This window comes from Pteronotus mesoamericanus, unplaced genomic scaffold, assembly GCF_021234165.1.
Source record: "Pteronotus mesoamericanus isolate MK-2021 breed Mesoamerican mustached bat unplaced genomic scaffold, CSHL_Meso_final scaffold_167, whole genome shotgun sequence".
NCBI classification, from domain to species: Eukaryota; Metazoa; Chordata; class Mammalia; order Chiroptera; family Mormoopidae; genus Pteronotus; species Pteronotus mesoamericanus.
This window is the reverse complement of record NW_026555308.1, coordinates 37,699,677-37,724,880: the sequence shown is the minus strand read 5'-3', so window position 1 is coordinate 37,724,880 and position 25,204 is coordinate 37,699,677. Positions and strand designations below refer to the sequence as shown.

The 25,204-nt window shown below is 33.8% G+C and overlaps 1 protein-coding gene across 1 annotated transcript in view; it reads left to right on the top strand.

Moving 5' to 3' along the window:
* Window positions 1-380: 380 nt before the first annotated feature.
* YTHDC2 (YTH N6-methyladenosine RNA binding protein C2) overlaps window positions 381-25,204 on the top strand; it is a 64,125-nt gene continuing 39,301 nt past the window's right edge. Inside the window, exons 1-10 of the mRNA XM_054589956.1 lie at window positions 381-772; window positions 1,905-1,995; window positions 8,603-8,799; window positions 10,139-10,338; window positions 13,775-13,941; window positions 14,628-14,730; window positions 15,859-16,015; window positions 19,010-19,117; window positions 20,542-20,690; window positions 22,127-22,262. Coding sequence (XP_054445931.1) covers window positions 589-772; window positions 1,905-1,995; window positions 8,603-8,799; window positions 10,139-10,338; window positions 13,775-13,941; window positions 14,628-14,730; window positions 15,859-16,015; window positions 19,010-19,117; window positions 20,542-20,690; window positions 22,127-22,262 — 1,492 coding nt within the window. The 5' untranslated portion in view covers window positions 381-588. The remainder of the gene's footprint in view (window positions 773-1,904; window positions 1,996-8,602; window positions 8,800-10,138; window positions 10,339-13,774; window positions 13,942-14,627; window positions 14,731-15,858; window positions 16,016-19,009; window positions 19,118-20,541; window positions 20,691-22,126; window positions 22,263-25,204) is intronic.

The following is a 25,204-nucleotide window of genomic DNA, read 5'->3' as shown; positions in this document are numbered from 1 at the left end:
CCCAAATATTATTGCACGGGACATACATATGCTAAAAATTTACTGGTATCTGAGATATAAAAAAACTGGGCATCCTTTTTTTTTTTCTTTTCCCTTTCTAAATCTGGCAACTCTACTACCCCTACTGAATATCTTGGATGCTTGCAGGGCACGTAGTAGGAGCCCACCCGTGGTTACTGAATGAATGAAGGAAGGATTCAACATGAGTGCCTGAGTAAGCGCCCCTCGGTGTGGGGAGTGGGTGGGGACGGGAGGTGACCCAGAGGATCGGCTTGGTTGGGTTCGCTCAAGTGAGGTACAGGACCCAGGAGGCGAGGGGCGGCCGGCGCGCTGAGGTCACGGGCGCCGGCAGCCCTGGTGACGTCAGCACGCTTGTTTTCTCCACCGTGCCGGTGTTTTAGCGGCGCCGGCGGCTCCTCGGTTTGTTGTGGTGACTGATTGGGGCTTCCTGGTGACTTCGGCCCAGCGCGGGCCGCCTGTGGAGCCGTCTGGTCCCGGCTTTGGCCCCGGAGGTCTGCTGTCCCTCTTCTTGGCCGTCAGCCCGCAGGCCTGGCTGCTTCCCGGCGGAGTGACCATCTCCTCAGGGCCATGTCCAGGCCTAGCAGCGTCTCCCCGCGGCCGCCGGCTGGCGGCGGCGGCGGTGGCGGCCCGGCTCAGTGTGGCCCTGGGGGCCGCGCCCGGGCCAGGGGGCTAAAGGACGTGCGTATAGACGAGGAGGTGAAGATCGCAGTCAATATCGCTCTGGAGCGCTTCCGATATGGGGACCAGAAAGGTGAGGCTTCTGACACGGACCCCCCCCCCCCCCCCACCCCGGCTGTCCCTCGTCCCCAGCCTTGAGCCCCGTGCGGAGGCGCAGTCTCCGAGGACCGAGGGGAGACCCGGGCCGCACTTGGCAGCCCGCCAGTGGGATGTGAGGAGCCTCGCGGCGACCTGCTGATCCGTGGGGCTGCGGGAGGCACTTGCGTGGCATCAGAGGTGGAAAAGTCAGGTTGCTCTGTGGCAGGAGGCGTTTCTTTTTCCTCGGAGAGAGGCTCTTTGGAAGACTTGGCTGGCTAAGCCAGTGTTTAAGTATTGATAAGCCGCTCCTTTTTTTTTTTTTTTTTAAATTTTAAAGGAAGTCGTGGTAGCCCTACATGAGTTATGTTTGAGCTACACGAGAGAAGCAGAAGGAAATTAGGCAAATAAATGCACTGGCAATGTGTAGTGCTTTAAATCCTAGAAGCACCACGCTCAATACTTAAAAAACTTAAACTTTGGTGTGTGAAACGTCTTGAATACCTCTTAAGGTTAGGGAGCGACTTGTCTTGGGTCACACGATGCAGACCCAGGCTCATTCCGACTGGCCGGCCTTAATAGGGGACCCGTAACTCTGGAAGCTCGCAGCCGAAAATTGGGGATGACCTGGACAGAGTGATTGTGAACTTAACTTTAAACAAACGTGCAGCCTCGGCGGTAAATACCGACAAATCCAGTTCAAGCTAGTGAAATAGGAAGTCTCTACAGCTGTGAAAGCAAAGACGATGGAGTTTGATGTGTCTGAGCACACCTCATCCTGGAAGGAAATAAACATTTTGTTCATTAAGCAAGTGAGGACTAAGTTAAAACAGTAAAATACGATCATCAGTTATCATACCGACTCAAGATTCTAGTGCAATTAAGTAGAATATTTGGTGAACCATTAGAGTCCTTTACACACTTAGATTTAATTTTTATTAATGTCATAACTGTGGTAGACATTCAGTAGTTACGGAATATCTACTTTTCACATAAAATGTGATAATAAATTTGATTATATGCGTATATGATATTTTTATATTTCATATTTATGTATGCATATTGAAGCACCTTGAAAGAAAATTGCCTGTTCCCAAACGGTACTTTGTGTATTTTTTTTTTCCTTTTAGAAATGGAATTTCCTTCTTCTTTGACCAGTACTGAAAGAGCCTTTATTCATCGATTGAGTCAGTCTCTTGGTTTGGTCTCTAAAAGTAAAGGGTAAGCTGATAACTTTTCTTATTTGAAGAAAGTTATTTAATTCCAAAAATTAGAGGAATGTATCTGACTGCATGTAAATTGTTATTATTATTTTAGATTTACATCCTTAATTACATAATATGTAGCTAAACTGATTCCTGTCTGTACCAGACTCAGCTCTTTCCTTTTCCTCCTACCCTTCCCACCCTTTTTTTTGTTTTCCCTAGAGACAAGGAAAAAAAAAAAGGTAAATTTTAAGATGTAAGAAAAAATAGTTTAAAAATTGAAGTTCCTTGAAAAAAACATTTTTGTATGTCATTGAAACTTAAATCGTTTTCTTTTTTTTAAAGAATGGATGGACAAAAGATAATTATTTACAGAACTTCTCTCTTTTAATGTTACTCTACTATAATGGTGAGCAGTAGAACACACGTTGATTGTTTTCTTTCTTACCAACTCAGGAGTCAGATGATTAGAACCAATTAAATAAAATGGAATAGGAGGAAACAGTACATATTTTTTTTTGATAGTCATTGATCAATATTGGGGAAAGGTCATTTGAGCCATCCACATTGAAGAACTCTAAAATTCTATGGAACTCTTTCATTTTGAGATTAACATATAGCAGGGTTTCTCAGTATTGTGACTATTTTTATTTGAACTGGATAATTCTTTATTTTGAAGGGCTGTTATCTGCATTGTAAGATGTTTAAGCCTTTATCCCTGCAGATACCAGTAACACCTCCATCCTCAATTGTGACAACCAAAAATGGTTCTGGGCGTTGCCAGAATGTTCCCTGGGGAGCAAAATTGCCCCTGGTTAAGAACCACTGAGAGGGAGGGAAAAAAGATAACATTTCGGCTTACTAGTTTTTAGGTAAGAGGAGAAAAACAACACTTTATTAAGTAAATGTATTAATAAATAAATAGGATTCTAAAGTGAAATTAGCTGATGTAGATATGTCTTACATATGAATGTCTACCACAGTGTGGTACATTATTGACAGGGGATTTAGTTTTGGTGAATGTGCATTTTGGATATCACTAAGCCAGTGGAACAATGACTAGGTTCTTGAGCACCCCCATATTACAGTCCTCTGAATAGGTTAAACACTGCACTTGGAAATAAAAATAGACTACAGGGGAATAATCCTTTATTCCAAAACACCTGGATCAAATAGGTGTTGAGATTCAGATTTTTCTGATTTTAGAAAGGTATTAGGGTATACTTGCAATATGTTACATAATACCCCTAATAAAGTATAGGCATCACCTTTAACCACATTAATATTTCTACTGGAAAACGTGTGAATATTCACACTAAGATAAGTAAAGCCTGGAAATAGCCATGTCAGTTTAATCAGGCTTTGCTGCCAGTTGAAGTTGCTGTAGACTTAGAAAAATTTTTCAGAGCTGTTTGGATTTGAGAGTTGCAGATAGGAGGTTGTGAGCCTGCAGTAGAAAACATCTGTTATAAATGCACAATTCTACAGCTATAACCATAGAAATATCTATGGTTAAATGAGTTTTGAATTCTGAACAATTAACTTAGAAATGACAATTAGAAATTACTCTTTAGAAAAGAAGTCTATTAGAATAGACTACCTCTACTTCACTTCAGTAGTTTGATCTGTTTAAGGGATGGTCCAGAATGGAGAAATATCTGGGCAAGGGGAGAGCAAGAAAGAAATTATCAGGACAAAAAAGGGGGATAAAGAAACACTGAAGAGACAGATAGTGAGGAAAAAGGAAAGAGATGCTAAGGGAAGCAAGGCAACCCTGCCTACTTACCTAGTCCCATACCAATATCCATTGCTCCGCAGTAGCTCTCTTGAAATTTCCCAGCTTTTTTTCCCTTCCCTTTTTAACTTTGAGCAAATGTAGTACAATGTTTATCTAGTGGTTCTTGTGACGTTCAAATGCTTTTCTTCTTTTCATGTATATGTAAAGAACTAAATCACTTTGAATATACTTCTTAAATCTTTTATTTTCATTTATATGTGAATTTGTATCTGACATATCTCATGGGTTTTTCTGTTCACCTTTGAGTAAAGACTTTTTTTTTTTTTTTTAACACCTCCTAGAATTAACTTCATTAATTTAGGGAGCTAGTTAGTTTTTCCACTTTTTAATTTTGTGCTTGATATTATTATTCCTTAATACGTATTTGTGAGAGAACTTGGTGTGGAGGAAAGGTCAGGAAACCTTGATCCTTTTTCTAGTCTCTCACTGCCTCATTCTCTAGTTTTGGTCACGTACCTTAAACTTTAAAGACCCATTTTCTTAAATGTAAAATATGAAGGTGTTAATTTCTTTGTTTTAAAATTAAGATTCTATGATTCTGTGATTATCTTGAGCTGCTTCTCAGGTTTTAAAAAACAGAGTCTAGACTTACTGTGTGATAATTTATAATTTTTTTCTCATCACCTTTTTTTTTTAATTTCCCTTTCAAAATGAAGTCGTGTTTTGGATTTTGTTTTTCATCTCCCCCCTAAAGAGTTGAATTTACTTTGTATTTGATTATTTTTTGTACTTTGTACCTATCTTTTGGCGAAAATACTATTTTTGGAGTTCTTTAGGATATCCTAAAGATTTTTTTGAAATTATAGTGAAGTTTTCCCATACCAAAAATGTCATCTCAGAATTTTTTATTGGTTTCAGAAGCATACTTTTCTGAACAAAACACAATTTCTTTTTTATTCTTCATAGTCCAAGTTAGAAAAAATAAAATTTACAAAATGAATTTTGTTAAAAACTTGTGGAAAGATAAAATAGAAACTATATGAAAGTAAGTTTTTGAAGTATAGGTTTCTTAACCTGTTATTGCTGAAGTCGCTGCTTAATAGGTATCCAAGTGCTCTACTCCCCCTGGCCAGGAGGCTCTACCCTACATGAAAGCCCTCCTTTTCATACTTGGGTTACTTGCTGCCTTCCCTGCCTTTTGCCATGGAAGGCTGCATGCTGCCCCTCTCCTATTTTCCCATAGCTAAAATAGGAAAAATGGGATGAAAGTGATGAACGCTTTAGTGAATTTTTGGACATCTATTGAAGGAAAAAGCCGATGGTGCACAATAATAATAGTAACATCAGGTAACATTTATTACATGTTCTTGTGTTAACAGGCATGTGCTAAGCGTTTTAAGTAGGTTACCACTTAATCCTCACAATAATCTTATATGGTAAGCTCTATTATTAACATCTGGTATCTGTATAACATATGAAGCAATTCATTTTTTTAAATTTAAGTTTGTAAATCATGTTTATTCTGTTAACAGTTGTCTCAATTTTTCCCCCTTTGCCCCCCTCCACCCATCCCACCCCGACCCCCAGCTCCCACAGTCAATTCCCACTCAGTTGTCCATGTCCATGGGCATATGAAGCAATTCAAGCTTGGAGAGGTTAAGTTTTCCACGATCACACAGCTAGAGCAAGTGGCAGAGCCAGGATTTGAACATAGTTAATGTTTAATTAATTTTTGATGTTCACAGTTAGTTCATAGCAATATTCCGGGAGCTGTGCGTAGTCACAGAAACTTACTACAAATATAGTGTCCATGACATGAAAGCAACTGTATTTAGTGACAAAGTTAACTGGTTGATTTATTAATTTCTAGGTATTCATAAAAAAGTGCAAATTGGTATGATATAAACTTTAATAAATTTGCAATTTTATATTACAGTATTGGGGAGAAAATTGTTTGGAGTTAGATCTTTTCATTTATCTGCCTAACAGAAGTATAAATTAAGGAGATATGAAATTAAGCGTTTACTAGGCATCAAACTCATGTGTATTATTTTTTTAGAGACATTAGCTCCTTGGTGGCTTTGAGCTTTTTAAGTAGTCATCTTAGATTTTGGCTCTTTAGCTGATCTTTTAAACTGTTTACAGATTTGTAAAGTAAGGAATAGTGATTCATATGGTTGTATTAGATTATCTTAAATATTCAGTAACATGCTGTGTAAATTGATAAACGGATTAATACTAAAATTGCATCAAATTTGATTAGTTATATCATCATTTTTTTTCCCCCCAAGGGAGAAGTCATTGAAATGCCAATACTTCATCATAGCATGTATTGATTACTTTTACCTTTTAAAGTTAGAAACTACGGTGTTCTTATCTGTAATTTTCGTGCATTTCTTTTCCTACTTAAAAATTGCATATGGGGCTTACATTTTACTCTTTTTAAAAGTTTATATGAAGTTCAGTTATCTAGCATCTTTTCCATATCTCATAGCTAGTCTAGTTAATTTTGCTTCGTAAAGGAGACTCTTTTAACAGTTTTTATCAAAGCATGGCATCAGTTACGTTGGAATGAGAGCATAATGAGATCTCACTATGTTAGTTTACACAGTGGGACAAATCTCTGATGTATTGAATGTTTCCATCCTCACATTGAAAGGTGAATATTTTATGAAAAACTTTACTTACCTTTTTATTATATATCTGTGTCACTGTGGTGCTGAATGTGGTAGGAACGAGCACTAATAGCCACAAGTAAAATCTTTTACTAAAACATCAAAAACTATCAAGTTGATGTTATCTTTCTGCCCCACTATCCATGTTCAAACTGAATTTAGTAAATTTTAAATGCTAATGGCTAAGTACTCACACCTGCTTAATGTGTTATCTTTATGCATATATTTTTAAATGTATATGTTTATATATGTAAATAATTTTATAAAAATTATTTTTATACATACATGCTATATTATTATTAGGTATTTTCATTATTAGGAAGGTTTCACTCCAACCCATTATTTTAGTTGTGAGTTTATTGAGGTAAGAGTATATTTTTTCAACTTTGCAATCCCAGCTTTTAGCATAGTGCCTAGCAGACAGTAGGTGCTCAATATATGAGGAGTGACTGAATGAATGAATAAATTAATAAATGAGTAAGTGAATAAGAAAATTAGTGGAACGTGAAACTAGCAAAAGTTTCCTGAAATGATTTTTAAGAAAATGAAAGCATCTTCGAGCTGACAGAAATTAGAGATTTTAAAATGAACTAGCATGTAGTGTCAGAAAAGTACAATGATTTACTTTTGATCATATTGCTTGTTAGTTGAAAGAGTATTACTAGCTGAACACAAATCTAACACTTCTTTTTCTAGTGTTCATTTCAGCATACTTCTTGCCCTCTATAGTTAAAATTTTATAAAGTAAATGATGCAGAAGGGGAATGAATGAGTATATAGCAACTGGTGAAGTTTCAGAATGGTCTGTGTACAGAAAACATCTTTAGAATCATTAATTCCAATTTACCATGGAAATAATTTCTAGATCAGGTTAAATTTTATTATTTCATCTTTATGCCGTCATTTAAGCATCACAAAGCACTAGTTAAGGAGTAGATGACAGCATAGAAAGCTTATAATTCATTGAAGAATTCCAGAAATTAAAAATCTTGGTAAATTGAAAGCCTTACTTGGAAGACTTAGATAGCTAAAACTGTATAGGTCAACCCCCAGTTTTGTTTCATACTATTCTTACAGTGAAGATGTTGAAAAATTTTAAATCTAATGAAAATTAGGAAAATTATACATGTAATTTTCATTGTATTTGTGGCTGTGTTGCTTATTTCCATAATATGAGGGTGACATTAACAAATGATAAAATATTTAATCACATATTTTGGGTATATTGTTTTTAAATATAAGAAATATTTTTTCTCACTATAATGATAATAATAGCTTTAATTTATTTAGTGCTTACTCTGTAATATATACTGCCCTTTACATGCATTATCTTATTTAATCATATGCATAGTCCTTTGAGCTGGGTATTATTATTTTAGGCTCAGGTCTATTAAATAATAGGCTTATAGTCCCACAGCTAGTAAGTGGTAGAGCTGGGATTCAAACCCAGGTCAGTGTGCTCTTTACTAGTACTACTTTGAACTATATTATAAACATGTATTATTAAATCATTCAAAACACATTTGAAGACTTCCTGTGTGTTTAACTTGTCCTGGACCAGTTGAAGAAATAAATGTACCTACAACAAACAATTTGAGAACAGTTAGAAATCATCATTGCCTTACATTTGAAGGCTAGATCCAGAAGCTTTGAAAAAATTTTTTTCCCAATATACATCTGAAAATACTTAATCAGTAATGCTGATTTATGCTTTTTTGGTCCAGCCACTGAACTTGGCTCTCTTAACAGGTGTTCATGGGAGTGTGACATCATCAGTAAACTGTGGATACATTCAGTGGGATATATTAGTCTGGACAGTGAACCATAACTTTTTTATTATCACTTTTAGATTCTGTTGTTCAGATTGTTTTTTTTCCCTCTGTATGCTTCCCAGCACAAATTAACTGTTGATGTTTCATATACCATGAAGTCTGCTAAGACAAATTTTAGCATTTGTGGGTAAGTAAGCCACTTTTATTGATTTAAAATTGGATTTGCAGCATTTTGAAATTTTAATTGAAAGTGGTCTGGTGGTCACCCTAGCATCACAGTCCTCTTTAATTGAGGTTTTTGCAGTTTTCAGCATTGTCTCCCTAATCATTTTGATTTTTTTCAATGTTTTGCTTGAGATGTGTTTTCTGAGTAGGCATACATCATATGTGAACAAATTGACTATATATAGTAAATAAATGATTTTTATTAATATTCAGAAAGGGAGCAAATAGATACCTAACTGTGAAGAAGAAAGATGGATCAGAAACAGCTCATGCAATGATGACCTGTAATTTGACTCATAATACAAAACATGCTGTTAGGAGCCTAATTCAAAGATTTCCTGTCACCAATAAAGAACGTACTGAACTTCTGCCTAAAACTGAAAGAGGAAATGTGTTTGCAGTTGAAGCTGGTATGTATTCCTGGGGAGCTTCCGTGTTTATCTTATTATTTGATGACTTGTTTTTTTTTTTCATTTAAAATTTACATTTAAAAACTAAGATGAAATAAGATTTCCCAGTTTGAATAGCTTATTGAAATGATTAAGACTTATAAAAATTTTGAGATGAAATGCAGTGTTAAGGCATGTCATGAAATTAGATAATGTTGTCTTTTTAAGTGTCATAGTAATAGTTACCATTTATTGAGCACTTACTGTATGCTAGGTTGTATACTAAACTCTTTAAATAGGGCTTCATAGCAACCTTTGCAAAGTAAGAATTTCCCCTCTCTCACAAGTGAATAAAGTAGATTTCAGATAAGTTAAATAATTTGTTCAAGGCCACTCAACCAGCCAATAAACTGCAGAGCTGAGATTTGACTGTAAGGTCTATACTTTCCTATGTTACTATGCCATGACATGCTAATGAGTGAGACTTGGAATTGGATTTTAGCTTCTGGTAAGAGATAGAACAGAGTCTTCAGTACATTAATTTGCTGAAAGGTAGATAAATAATATATTTAGGTTATAAAATTAAGTTGTAATTTCACTATTTGAAAAAATAACTTCCCTAGTGAGAAATTTATTATCTGAAGTGACAGAATATTCCTCATTTTCAGTTCACTGAAGTAGGTTTGCAGAATACAGAAAACAGTTGATACCAGATATCAAGGAATTTAAGTTTTAAATATATACACACAAAAATATTTTGAATTATATGAAGAATATAAACACATCATGGTTCTTTTTTATTTCTGTCTGTTTAGGCAAGTGTAGATGTTGGCTAAAATGTTCAATTAGGAAATTTGTTAAGCATGAAGACCTTATATTCACACATAATATTCTATTTGATCACATAATCTTACATGTTTAATTTAAACATATAGGGTATTTTTTTTTCATAATTTGTTTTTACTTTGTACATAACAGACTTTATAAATATAATGGACATTGTTTCCTACTATAAAATTTCAATTTTCTGTGTCATTATTGATAGAAATAAGCCTGAAAATCATTTTAAGATATCAAATGATATTTTATTTTTAATGGTTATTGAATGATTGATTTTTGTTCATTTGTGAACATTATGCACCAGAAATACTTTTGAGAAATTTGCTTTCTTACTGGCACTGAATTTTGTAACATATTCTTTCAGAATATTAAGTATTGGAGTACAACAGTTAAGGCATTGCTTGATAACTTTATGTATAGTGAGTAGAGAAGAAACACTTGAACAAAATTATATTGGAAATTATTTTAACACTTCTTTTTAATGTTCATCATAAATTTTTTCTTTTATTCATTTTCAAAGAAAACCGGGAAATGAGTAAGACAAGTGGGCGACTCAACAATGGCATACCTCAGATTCCAGTGAAAAGAGGAGAATCCGAATTTGATTCTTTCAGGCAGTCTCTGCCAGTGTTTGAGAAACAAGAAGAAATTGTTAAAATAATTAAGGAAAATAAAGTTGTTTTGATTGTAGGAGAAACTGGATCTGGAAAGACTACACAGGTTTGTTTCTTTGTTGTTTATAGAAGAAAATATATTTTATCCCATGTGACAGTTTTATATTAAATTTATACTAAGTGTACTTAAACAGAAACAGACAAAGGAACTTCTGGTTACTTTAATGGTTATTTCAAAAATAAATTATTGCTCAGAGTACATTTTAAGACTTTGTAGAAAGGAAATTTTTAAAAATATTTATTTGAAACTAGTATGTTGTACCTTCATTTAAACAGAGGTGAGGATGTGATTTGGCATCAACGGAAGGAGTATGGACTTGGGACTTCAGTTCAAAGTCCAGTTTCCTCATTTATTGGGTGTAAAGTTTTAGGCTGGTTTTGTAACCTCTCTGAGCCGGAGTTTTCATTTGTAAAATGGAACTAATAATTACTGCTATTCAAGGTGAAGTTTAGAGATGTGTATAAAGTGCCTACTATAGTGTTTTATAAATAGCAGCTAAATTAAAAGCAATATTAATAACAACAAATGTTAATATATAGTTGACGGTAGAATAGAATTAATATGTTGGACTTGGATGTTTAGAATCAAAGGACTTTATTATCATGACATTTTATACATTAGGGTGACAGTTTGGAAGTAAGAGTGGAACAGTGATATGACCTTTTCTTGGTTATGTTCTTTAACATGTCAGTATGTTAAAGTAGTAAAATTACTTTGCTTTTGATAGAGGTTCAGAAGGAATAGCTAATATAATTTTATATTCTTTTCTTTAATGGACACATAAATTTACTTTTGATAATTGCTTAAGATTTCTATTGGTTATATTGTTTGGTTTAGTAAACTTAGTTAATAGGGAAGGCAAGTTGATAAGAGAGGTTGACCATAACCTTGACAAATTATTAACTTGTAAGACTTACCCATTCTCACAGAACTGTAACTCTTTATCCCTAAAATTTGACCCTGCAAAACTAAATAATTAAAAACATGATGAAATTTTTATCTGAAGATAATATGTAAGGTTTTTCTTCAGCATGAGTTCTTTTTATTATTAAGTGAAATTCCATGGGGTCCAATCTGTCCAGATATCTTAGACTGTTATACTTTTTTTGGTATTACAGTAGGGTTTTAATTATATTGAATAGAGATTATGAAAATTTTGGTAAATATAACATTTTTATTTAAATTATTTATTGTCCTTGCTAATAATATTTGTACATTGGAATTATGTATGCCTCATTTTACAATTGTGTATATCATTTTGCTAGGTATGAAAAGATACTTGAAAATTTAATGAGGAATTCAATATTATGCTCTTTGGTTTTCAAGAAGAAACTATTTAATAGGTTTAAACCTGAGAAATAATTGTATCTTATTTGAGGAGTGAAAGTGAAATTACTAATGTTTTTGGTCTATGAAATGTAAATATAGAGTTTAAAGTTAATATCATTAGCCAGTTTTATATTGCTTTAGTGGCATTAGGAAGTTAAATGTCTTGAATTTTCCTGTTTTTTATTATGTGGAATTCAAACATTATAGAAAATATCACTGAGAAAGTGAAAGATTTCTAATTCTCTTGCCACACACCTTCCTGTGTTACTGTCTTAAATTTGGAGTATATATTTCTATTTTTTTTTAAAAATATTTATTTTTTTTAGAGAGGGGGGAAGGAAGGAAGAGGGAGAGAAATATCGATGTGCAAGAGTAACATCCATCAGTTGTCTCTTGCCTGCCACCTACTGGGGGGATCTGGCTTGCAACCCAGGCATGTGCTGTAACTGGGAATCAAACTGGCAACCTTTTGTTCTGCGAGATGATGCTTAACCCACTCAGGCACACTAAGTTTCTATAACACAACAGAAATTTCTGGAATTTTTTGTTTGATATCTTTAATTCTATCTTTGCACTAGGATCCCACCTTTTGCTTTTTGTAGCTTTATAGTATGTAGCACAATATTCCTCATCATTATTTTTTCTTTTTAAATATTTTTTAGCTAGTGTATGTTTATGCTGCTGCGTTAAAACAGTCAAGATTTAAAAAAATCCCAGAGGCTGAGACATGCATGGAAAGATGCTCTTTTCCTCTCACTCATAGTTAAAGAAATTAAATCAGAACTTTATTTTTCAATGATCAGATTGCCAGAAATTTAAAAATGTATGATATCTAGTATTTGCATAGGTGTTGCAAAAACAAATCTTCTGCTTTGTTGATAGGAGTATAAATAGTTATGGAAGGAATTTTTTGTCCAAATTTAATTTACATGCTTGAACTAAACTTTACAAAAGTATGTTAAGCTAGATGTTCACAGCAGCACTTGTAATAGCAAGCAACAACATTAATAAAAACAAACCTAAAAAACCTGGAAATTACTTAAGTGTAGTTATATTTGTTAAATTATAGCACATCTATAGGATGGAATATATAACAAATAAATGGATTAGGTAATCTGATACATTAAATGAAATCTACAAATTACAAACATTGTGTACAGTAATAACTGAATAAAAAGCTCTTTATATACACAAATATTCTGAATTGTGTAAATATTTTTTTTCTTAAAGAGTTCATAAGAAACTTCACAGTAGTTACTTTTTTGGAGAGGACTATTGGTAGTGATAGGGATGGGAAGACTTACTTTCAGTTTTAGATATTTCCGACCTGTTTGAATTTAGTTATAAAAAAGAATCTGCAATCCTGATATTAGGCTATTTTTGTAGTTTTTAAAAAAGATTTATTTATTTGAAGAGATGGGAAGGGAGGAAGAAAGAGAGGGAGAACAACATTGATGTGTGAGAGAAACACTGATTGGTTGTCTCTCACATGCCCCCCACTGAGGACCTGGCCTGTAACCCAGGCATGTGCCCTGCCCAGGAATCCAACTGATGACCTTTCCGTTTGCAGGATGATGCCCAGCCCACTTAACCACACCAGTCAGGGCTATTTTTGTGTTTTTCACTATTAAAAATTGCCAGTGGTATTTGGATTGTCGTTTCATTGACCTTGTAGAATAATGGAGAGAATTGACGTTTTTGTAATATTGGTTATATACTTTCAGGAATGTGTCATTTATTTATATATTCAGATCTTTTATGCTTTTCATTAGCATTTTATACTCTTTGCATAAGGTGTAACTATTTCTTTTTTAATACATTTTTATCATATATTCATGAATATTTTATGTATGGTTTATAATTACTTATTTAAAAATTGTATTATTCAACTGTCCCAATTTGGCTATTAAGTACTCCTTCCATTTGGTTCCTGTGTCCTTTTGGCATGACTTTTTTTCCTCATCCTTACTTCCTGGCACCATAAAATGTTTGAAGTTGATCTTGAACAAGATCTTTTTAAATTACTTTTTCTAGCTGATGATAAGCAGTTATGTGAAAGTTGTTGATTTTACAATTATATTTAGACATGTTAGAGAATTGGATTCTCTGTGTACATAATACATTTTATACTACTTTAAAACTTGTGTTTCAGATTCCTCAGTTCCTATTAGATGATTGCTTTAAAAACGGCATCCCCTGCCGTATATTTTGTACTCAACCAAGAAGATTAGCAGCGATTGCTGTGGCTGAAAGAGTTGCTGCAGAGAGAAGAGAAAGGATTGGTCAAACAATTGGGTATCAGATACGATTAGAAAGCAGGTAAGGACAATTCTTCAGTAGCCTGTTTTTTATCGTTAGAAAAGGCAAATGTTTCTGTTTCACTAAATATAGAGAATGTGTTAAGTTAAAAAGTTAGATGATTATGGACTCCAAGTAATAATAATGCTATGACAGGACCTTTAGGTCATGTCTAAACTTTGTGATATTTTTAATAAATAAATAAATAGTTGACAAACCGTATATACAGTTTTCTCATCTATAAAATGGGGCTAATAAGAGCACCTGGAACACAGGTTTGATGTGAAGTTTATAGTAAACACTCAATAAATGTGAATGACTGAATTAATTATTATTAGTGGTAGTATTCATCAGCAGTACTATTTCTTTGCTCTAATGGTTTGGGTATAGTGATTTAAAAAGCTGACCCCTTTTATGATAAACTTTTGTCCCCAGACAAAAAGTATTTAAGGTCTTTAAAAAAATGTTTATGGTTCTTTAACAAAACAGTAATTTAGTTAATAAAGGCTGTTTAATAATAAAAATTTTGTGAGATTATCAGCCATAAATATTTGACATAAATTGCCAGTAAAGCATCCGTATACTGTTATGTTAGTAACTTTAAGTAATATTTGCTAACGTACATATGAAACTAGCATTTAGTGTGCTCATGTTTTAATTGTATATAATGTTTGTAATTGTGCACATTATTTTGATTTTTTAAAAAGGGTTTCTCCAAAGACACTTCTGACATTTTGCACTAATGGGGTATTGCTTCGTACATTGATGGCAGGAGATAGTACCTTGTCAGCTGTGACACATGTTATTGTGGTAAGAATATTGCTGAGTTTGTCATATATAACTCAGATTGCTTAATATTTAAATACATAAATATATAATTTTTAGAATAGGTTATAAGTGAGAAACAATTTGTTTTTCCTGAACAGACTATTATAATCAAGTTAATTTTTATTTTCTGTAATGATTAGAAATAAATATTTTGTATTAGATTAAGATATTTTTACCATTAGATTTCATGAAGGAAAATAAGTAGATAGCTTTTGAAAAAGAGCTTTTTATGTCATAGATACGGACAACGGTATGGTGATTCCCAGAGGGAAAGGGGTGGGTGGAGGTTGAAGAAGGTAAAAGGGGATAAGTGGTGATGGAAGGAGACTAGACTTGAGGTGGTAAACACACAATACAGTATACAGATGTTGTATTGTAAAATTGTGTACCTGAAACCTATATGATTTTATTTACCAATGTCACCCCGATAAGTTCAATAAATAAGAAAATAAATTTTTTTAAAAGTGATTTTTATGTGCAAAAGTGATACATGCATGCACTTAGAGAACCATTCTCTGGAATGATGAAAGCTTTTTCTGCATGATAAGTCATCTGATTCTTTTAACTAATATGTATTCATCACCCTTAAGGCATACTTTACAGTCATTTAACTTCGAGATTAAGCTGTTAAATTAACTAGCTGCTGATGAAGAAAGTTAGATGAATTACCACCTTATTAAAGAATTATAAGCTTTATCTAGTTTGTGTCAAAAAAATTAGATTGTTTTATTAATATGCAGCAAGCAGCTTTTGAAAACTTAGTAGTTCTGTGTATTCAAACCAAAAGATGCACCTGAGCCCTGATGGTAACAGAAACATGTTTAAGTAGATTTTGTCTACTATATTAAGAGGACATTAAATTAAACTTATTAATTCAGAATTGAGTTTGTGTGGTTTTATATTCTGGGTAGAAAAAAACCACCCATGGAAGGCTGTTAGTGTCTGATTGTTTCTGAATTGTCTATAACAGAAAATTTTCATTAATATTGATTGGCCTTGTCCACATTCAATTTGATATTAGTATAAAACCAACAGTTCCATAATTTTAAAAACTTAGTCCTCCATAAGATTTTTAAAAAATTTTCCATGGTTTTATTTTGTTTACTGCAGGATGAAGTACATGAAAGGGATCGATTTAGTGATTTTTTACTTACAAAGTTAAGAGATTTGTTGCAAAAGCACCCAACTTTGAAACTAATTCTTTCTAGTGCTGCCTTGGATGTAAATCTCTTTATAAGATATTTTGGAAGTTGTCCAGTGATATATAGTAAGTTAAATTATAAGATTGGTTTTAGCATTTTAACTTTTGGGTTGATTATATTTATTATAATTGGAATTGGGGAATATTCTGAAGTAGAGAGCATGTATTTTCTGGTTCCTCTGAGATATACTTAATTAGTTATTGCTCCATATTTTCATCCTTTTGCATTTACTACTCTTTGCTATTGTGTTGTGGGGCCAATCCCCTAGTCATAAAAGGAAATAGTCTTTATTTTGGCCCTGCACTCCCCTTTGTATTCTGTCTTACATCTGCCCTTTTATTTGCTAGACTCCTTAAATGAGTAGCCTACATTCTCTTGTTTATTTCCCATGTACTTTTGAACATGCTGCCACTTAACTTTTGTCCTTGTCCTTTAATCAAAACTGGTTTTGCTACCATTCTTTAAAAAAAACATAAAATGGTGTGGGGATTGACTATGGAAGTGAAGGGTGGGCTGGGAGGAGCGGGGGCGAAGGGGAAAAATTGGGACAACTGTAACAGCATAAACAATAATAAAAAATTATTAAATTTATCTTCAAAAATGGAAAAAACTATGTGTTCACTTCAATGATATAGTACAAACATATATAAGAAAAACGTTCATAATTGTTATTTCATGTCCTACTTTCCTGAGATTTGTTCCTGTTAAAGCTTAGTGTATATTTTCTCACCTTGTCCATATTCATACAAGATATACAAATATATGCGTATTTATCAGGTTTACAGAAAGTGGTCTTACAAAAATGAGCACATACATTATCTTGCAGTTTGCTTTATTCATAAGATAGCACCTCAAGAACAGTTCTCCAGTTCATTGGTTCCAGATATATAGTTCCTTATTTTAAGCAGCTGTTTTAATATTTTATAACATGAATGTACAATGATTTGTTTATCTATTTCTTTATTTTTGGACATTCAGATTGGTTCTAGATCCTCCCTTTTATGCACCATAAACACTGATGTAATGAACATTCTTGTATGTGTATGTTTATATACTGGAGCTCTTATTTCTAAGGGTAGGTTCCTGAAAATGAACTTGGTGAATAAAGAAAGTATCTTATTTTTAATTTTAACAGGTTTCGCCATTTTACTTTCTCAAAAGCCTCAAATGATTCACATTTTTGCAGTGTATAGGGCTGTTCATTTGTGTACTCTTACCATTATTTTTTTGACACTATTTAATTGCCAAGCCAACTGTTCATATTTTACACAGAAATCTTAATTAAATTTTCTGTGATATTTTCATGATTGGCCCCCTTTTTGTGTATGAAATGCTCAGATATCATAGTTTATTTAACAACACTGCCTTCTGAGTTTCATTTAACTTGCAATTTGTGACCCCCTTTGTGGGTTTCTTCTCTTGCATGGTGCTTACATATTGGTATTTTCTAGGATTATTCCTGTGATGCTTTTTTTAAAACTACTTACCTACTTTCCCTTTTTTCCTTCTTTGTTTTTCCTTCTGCTTTCTGCTCTGTGCTGCACTCTACCAGGTACTTGAGATGCACAGTTAGTTTCCCTGGAAGTTCTCATTCATGCCCTTTCTTGGCTTCTACTTTATTTTTTAGAATGATGACTCCTGAATCTTTATTTCCAGTTCAGACTGTTCTCTAATTCAGACTGTTCTCCAGAACTTTGGACTTAGATGTCTTACAAGCAACTCACTTGTAATATGCCTCAAACTGAATACTTAATGTTTCTACAAAATCTTTTCCTATGTTGCCTGTTTTGAGTAATCATGCCATCGACCTAGTCACCTAAGTCATAAATCTGTAAATCTTCTCATAATACTCTTGGGTGATAAAGCACATGAAATTTATATGTCTCCTAATTGAAAGCTAATTTTGGCACGTCACAATTGACATATCAAAAACAAAACCCAACTCCCACCAGCTAACTGATCTGCTCCTTTTTCAGTTTTCCCGTTACCTTAGGGAATAATGTGATCATCTATCCAGTTTTGTAAGCCAGAAATCCCAGAACTGTGACTGACACTTCCTTATCATTCTTCTATATCCAATCTAATGCTGCGTTCTTTGGGTTTATTTCCTGATTGTTTCTAGAATCTATCTTTTTTCCATTTTTGCTATCACCAGTCTCATTCAAGCTGTCCTCTTTTACATGGACTATTGGAATAGCCTGTACCTTCTGTGTTCTCTGCTCTCTTTTAAATCCATTCTTTGTGGTGCAGTCAGAATGGTCTTCTTTGAATGGGGATTCTGATGATGTTGAATATTCTCTCCAGCTTGAAACTGTGAATGACCTTTACCTCAGGATAAAGACCAAAACCGTTAATAAGACATCTGTTTCTCCTGCCTCATATTCAAGTACAATTTGCTCTTTATTCCTCCTTTCCTACTGTATTCCAACTAGCGTGGTCTTTTAGGGTTTTGGTTGGTTTTTTTTATCCCTCTTATATCCTCCCCAGCCCCCCATTTTTTTAGTTTTTTGAAAACATCATATTCATTCCCACAATATGGTCTTTGTTTGTGCTATGTTTTTCCATATAGCTTAGTAATTTTGTTTATCCCTTTGTTTTGGCCCTCATTTTCTCAATGAGGATGCATTTTTTTGATTCAGTAAATTCCCCACCCCCTTATTAAATACTGTCACAGTATCTTGTACTTCTCTTTGATGGACTTATCATACTCTTTAAAATTTATATTCTGAATTATTGGCCTAATGTTTGTATCCTTTGCTAACTTAAAAGCTCCAAGAGGCCAGGCAGCAGGTCTTCTTGTGCTTACCATTTGTATTCCTGGTGCCTTGCATAATGTCAAACACAAGATAAGTAGAGAGTAAGCACTGGGAAAAGAAGCATATGAACAGTTTTCTAAAGTAAAGATCAAAGTTATATTTAAAGGATAATACCATGAGGATCACTTGACCTATAGAATTGCTTTTGGATTTTGTACTCATGTTGATTAACTTGGGATTCTCATGGTTTTATGTGAATTATCTCTGAGAGACAATAACTTTTTAAAAATTTCTATTATTTAGTACAGGGAAGACCATTTGAAGTAAAAGAAATGTTTCTGGAAGATATTTTAAGAACTACTGGATATACAAACAAAGAAATGTTAAAATACAAAAAAGAAAAACAGCGAGGTAAGCTTTTTATCAAACACATGTAAAAAGAAATTTACTATTCCTATTGACTTTTTTGAATACTCCAGTATTATACTATATAGGTACAAGGACACTTGAAACTGTTTCTCTCTTGTGTATAAATATGTAATATTATATTAGAATACTGTCCCAAATGTACCTTTTACATTCTACTTTATGTCCAGAAGTTGTAATCTCTAGTGAGGAATTAAAATTGGAGATTACCAGAGGGAAAGGGGTTGGGAGGAGTTAGAAGAGAGAAAAGGGAGCATAAAGGGTGTTGGAAGGAGACTTGACTTGTGGTGGTGAACACACAATACAATAAACAGATGATGTGTTACAGAATTGTACACCTGAAACCTATGTAATTTCATTAACCAATGTCACCCCAATAAATTCAATTAAAATACATTAATTAGTTAAATAAAAACTTTAAAAAAGGAAAGTAGATGCTGGAATTGAGGTTGTGTGTATCTGTATCCAAAGATTCAGCTACTCTTTTAAGCAGGGAGAAGATTGTGTGCTGCCATACATATGATATGTCACTGCATTTCTTAGGACAAGAGTGGGGAGCATGTGGGAGGGAACTCATCTTTGATACAAAGTGTGAAGGTTTTCAAATCTTGATATTGTTATGAATTGCTTCTGTACTTTGATGTTAGCATTATTTGCCTATTAATACATTTCTTATCATGACTTCACCTCATATTTTGACTTAGGGTTAGATTACTTTTACTTATTTTTAACTGCATTGTTTATGATGGGAGATTTGGCTTCAAGCTTTGATTGTCTTGTTTTGTGTGTATGACCTTGGATATATATCTTAACTTTGGATTTTCCACTTGATTAAGCAATTAGCAGTACTTATTTTACAGTGCAGTGCTGAATCACTAATATGTAAATTATAAAACTTCTAGATCTTGAAACCTTTGAACATGAAAATTGTATATAACTTCTTATGTCTCAAACAACTAGCAAGATGGCAGAAGTTCAATAAATGGTTTCTACAAAGCGCTTTATGAACATGTCATTGATTTAAACATTTATTGCATGGCTGAAATACTGTTTTTGAATTATGGACTAAAAATAAACATTGTACTAACAGATAAATACATGAGGTTTTTAAGCAGTTTCATATGTCTTTATGGTTCAGCATAACACATTCTATTAATGTTGCTAGTTAATACATTTAAAAAATAACGGATTAATAAAGGAAATAGATGCCTCTCTCTCTGACATATGGTTGTATAAAGATGTTGCCTTTGCTCAGGTTTTTCACCTCATTTTAACTGAAAATGAAAGTGGTCAGTTATTTTAAATAAGACCAGCTTTTAAGTATTTTCTGATTAATTTAGGATTTAAAACAAAGGAATATATTTCAAAAAGCAAAGAATTTATTTATTCTTTCTTTGTAATTAATTTAGAAGAGAAACAGCAAACCACACTCACAGAGTGGTATTCAGCTCAAGAGAATTCTTTGAAGTCTGAATCTCAGAGGCAGAGAACTGTTCCAAATGTGACTGAAGAGTATGATTTATTGGATGATGGTGGTGATGCTGCTTTCAGTCAGCTGGTAAGATCTCACTGGCTTCACACTAATATTTTGAGTGAAAATTATATAGTTTAAAGAACATCCTTAGAAGATTATAATGTTTTGCTGCATTATTGAAGTGTAATTCTTTTAGTTTATTTTAGGATACAACACATTTTTCAGAATTTCTAATACAGTTTTCTTTCAAATAATGCAATATCTTTTATTGTTTCATTCTAACTTTATTTCAATGTTTTCTCTAAATTTTTTGAAGAAAGTAAGTTACAGATTTTATGCATATACATTATTATTGCTTGATACTTTATCACCTCAAGGTTAAGAGCCTATGAGCTAAACAATGGAAGACATCCTAATGTAGGAGAAAATTGAGAAAATATTGGTGGTGTTTGAGCAAATAATCAGTACCAGTCTTGTTTTCACCACTGAACAGCTATGTGACTTTATAAAATCAGTTATTCACTATAGACCAAATCAAGTTCTCTTTCTCTTTTCCTTTTATTTTACCTGTTCTGCCACAAAATCTTTTACAAGTGAAATAATTTGTAGAAGCCCTGCCTGGTCATGCATCACTCTTCATTCCCACCCCGCGATGGGGCCTCTGCTGCATTGGGTCCCATGAAGTCTGTTTGAAAACTGGAACTAGCTGATTTCCTAGTACCCTTCTAGTCTTTGATTCTGGTTTGGAATTCTTTAAAAAAGACATTGTTGATGAGCATGATCAGAATATGGCTGGGACTATGCGCTTTTTAAAGAAAAAGAATTTAACTTACTGTTTTGAGTATGAGAAGGTACATAATGCAGATAGGCTTACAGTTTTTTACCAGTATTTAGAGTTTTAATGTATCCAAATGAACTACACATAAGCTTTTAAAACTACCTTTAAAGAATGTTTAAAATTGTTTTGATATAGGGAACATTCATTTTGTTCAATGAACAGCATTTTGATTGTTAGTTCTTAAACTTGGTTATACACTAGGATCATTTAAGGAACTTTTAAGCCCCATGTAATCTGGCCTCCATCACCAGAGATTCTTTTTTTTTTAATTTGTTGTTTTTTTATTTCAGAGATTCTAATAGACTTGTTCTGAGGTGGAACCTGGCATTAGTGTTAAAAAGCTCCAGGCGATGGTCCCTCTGCTGTGCAGTTGGGAGAGAGGACCACTGGTGTACTTTTAGCAACATCCTATCAGAAGTGTGCTTAGTTAATATTTTTACAGGATTGTACTCCTTTGTTGACAAACATTCTTGTTCTCAGATGAAAGATGAATATAAGAATAAGGTATAGTATTGTGAGTGATAATTGTGATGAGATGAGAAACTTTGACGTTAAAACCTAAGTTACAGTACCATTTGGTTAGCAGTTCTTGTGACCATTACGGCTATCTCATGTTCTTTGCAAGCCAAGGTTAAGCTGTTAGGTAATTCATAACCTTTGCTTTTTTTTTTTTTTTTTAAAGACAGAAAAAGATGTGAATTGCCTTGAACCATGGTTAATAAAGGAAATGGATGCTTGTCTTTCTGACATATGGCTGCATAAAGATGTTGAGGCCTTTGCTCAGGTTTTCCACCTTATTTTAACAGAAAATGTTAGTGGTAAGTGTAATTTATTTAAAAAAGTTATTATTCTCATAGTTACTTATGCTGAAAATTTAGTTTAATTCAAAATGTATGTACTACATTTTTATTCAGTTTGTTCTTTTGGAATACGTATTCAAGTGCAATGTCAGGATCTTATTAATACAGTAAATAAATATTGTGTTAAATCAAGGATTCTTAACTTAGTTATACTAGAATAACTTAATGGGGTTTGTGAGTGTATGCCAAGTTTGTGTGCAAAAGTATATTTTATACATGTCTTGTGCATGTAAATATACTCTCTCCAGACCCCCATGGGAATAGCCTGGATTTTCAAAGATTTGTGATTTCAAAAAAAGAAAAAACAGTTACCTTGGCTCTAGGTTTTGTTTTTTTTTTAAATCCTCACTCAAGGATGTGTTTTTTTCCATTGCTTTTGAGAGAGAGAGAGAGAGAGAGAGACCGAGAGAGAGAGAGAGAGAGAGAGTGTGTGAGAGAGAAACATCGATTGCTTGCCTTCTCAAAAATGCCCTGACCAGGGATTGAACCCGCAACCTCGGTTTGTTCCCTAACTGGGAACCAAACCCTACAACCTTTTGGTCTATGGGACAGTGTTCCAGCCAGCTGAGCCACACTGGCCAGGGATGCTCTAGATTTTTAATTAAGTGAATGGAGAATTTTAGTATACCCTTAGTTATATAAGCTTAAGTTCTAATTCACATGTATGTGCTTTATGTCATGTGACATGTTTTCACTAGCGAATTGTCTTGATATTAGTTGATCATAGTGGATATTGGCACTTACCAAAGGTAAGTTTCAGAACCTGGAAGGCTTCTCAGCAAATGGTAGAATAAAAGTTCATAGAAAGGATTTATAGAAAGGATTTATGGAAAGGATTTAGATGTCTCTTCACCTAAACTTCTCAACGTTATTATTGATCACTCCCTTCTTGAAACATTTTCTTTAATTAACTTCTGATATCCCATACTTCATTTATTTTCTTTTCATTGTCCTGGCTGGAACTTCTTGGTTTCTTTGGTAGGGTTCTTCTTTTTTTTTGACCTATATGAAATGTCCCAGGCCTCAATCCTTAGACCTTCTTTCTATTTATGCTTACTGTGTGGATCTCATCTAGTCATAACTTTATATATGTATTTAAAATGACTCCTAGTTTTATGTTTCCAGTCCTGATCCCACCTCCCCTTCAGTATACCTGATCCCTTGACATCTCCAGTTGGATGTCTATTGAATAAAAATAGATATGCCCCAAATGACTTTTGGTTCCCTCCTTCCCTAACTCCCTATCAACCTGCTCTTTCCTTAGGGTTTCCTTAGTATTATAATCAATTGTAGACCTTTTTAAAAATGCAGGTGCCTGGCCATCCCAGACCACCTGAATCTGAATCTAGGGTACTATCATTCACCTACTTGCTAAGCCAACAAAACATAAAATCATCCTTAACTTTGCTCTCACACCCCACATATAATCTATTAAAAAATCTTTTTAGCTTTACCTTCTAAATAAATCCAAATCTGACTACACTGCACATCCCCTACAGTTGCCATCCTAGTACAAGCCAACAACATTTCTTTCCTGGACTATTGCAGTAGCCTATTCACTGCTTCTATTATGTTATTGTAGCCTGTTCTCCAAGAGAACAACCAGATTGATCCTTCAGAAAGGAAATTGGATCATGCCACTTCCCTGTTCTCTACTCTTCCACAGCATTCAATTACACTTTGAATAAAAATCGAAGACCTTTCCCAGATTTGGTCTCTGACTGCCTTTTTGATCTCATTTTCTGCTACTCATTTACTTGTTCACTTTGCTTTAAATACCCTTGTCTTCATATGTGCTGACACATTCCCATCTTTAGGCCTTTGTTTTGTTGTGTTCTATGCCTGGAATTCTGTCTTCACAGATACTCTTTGACCCAATGTTTATTTCATTTGGGTCTCTACTTAGATAATGACTTTTCAGACAGGCCTTTTCTGATCATTTTACTAAAATTACACCCTTTTTTTCCACTATTTTTCCTTCTGCATTATTATTCTTTATTGTACAGTTGACCCTTGAACAACACAGAGTTAGGAGTGCAGACCTCCCATGTATTTGAAAATTCTGTGTATAACTTCTGACTTCCCAGAAACTTGACAACAGTTCCTCAGTATCCTTGGGGTATTGATTCCAGGACCCACCTCACATACTAAAATCTGCTGATACATAAGTCCCTTGTATAACATGGTGTAGAAAGATTTATATGGTTGGCCTTACGTATCCACAGATTCTCAGTTGTGGATTGAAAAGACTGTTAAAGAAAGCACCTAATATTCAATATTTCTTGAATAATGATACAAGTTTTAAGTATCCTACCATATGTTTAGTGATAAGAAGCTCACTATTTTTCTTAATGACTTTTTTCAAATTTGATTTGTTTCAGTTGTCAGTTTTTTAAAGTATCTTTTAAAGTGAAATCTACCTGTCTAGTTTCTTCCCTTTTTTTGCTTCATGGGAGATAATGAGGAGGTTTAGTATCTATTTATGCCTGATAGACTTTTGTATATATGAAGATAGTTATTCTTTTTCCTACTTTTGTTTTCTGGGCTGGCCATACCTATGCCTTCGATTGTTTCTTTAACAAAGCTTGATATCTAATGCTCTCCTGTCGTCATTTGCCTCCCCTGGTTATGTTCTAGTTCATACCTTTTAAAAAGCGTGGTGTCCAGTCCTGAGTGATAATCTCTTTGTGACCGTCTTTGGGTAGAATAGGTATATTAGCCTAAAAGCCTCAATTCTTTACTTATGTTAATTTGGTCTGTAGTCAGTGTAGCTCTTTGCCATCCACATTTGTCTTACTGATTCATGTTGTCTTTGAAACTTCTGCTTATTTTTAACATGTGATTAATATGTCCATAATTGTTGTTTTGAGCTTTTTGAGCTTAAGATATTCTGTTTATAC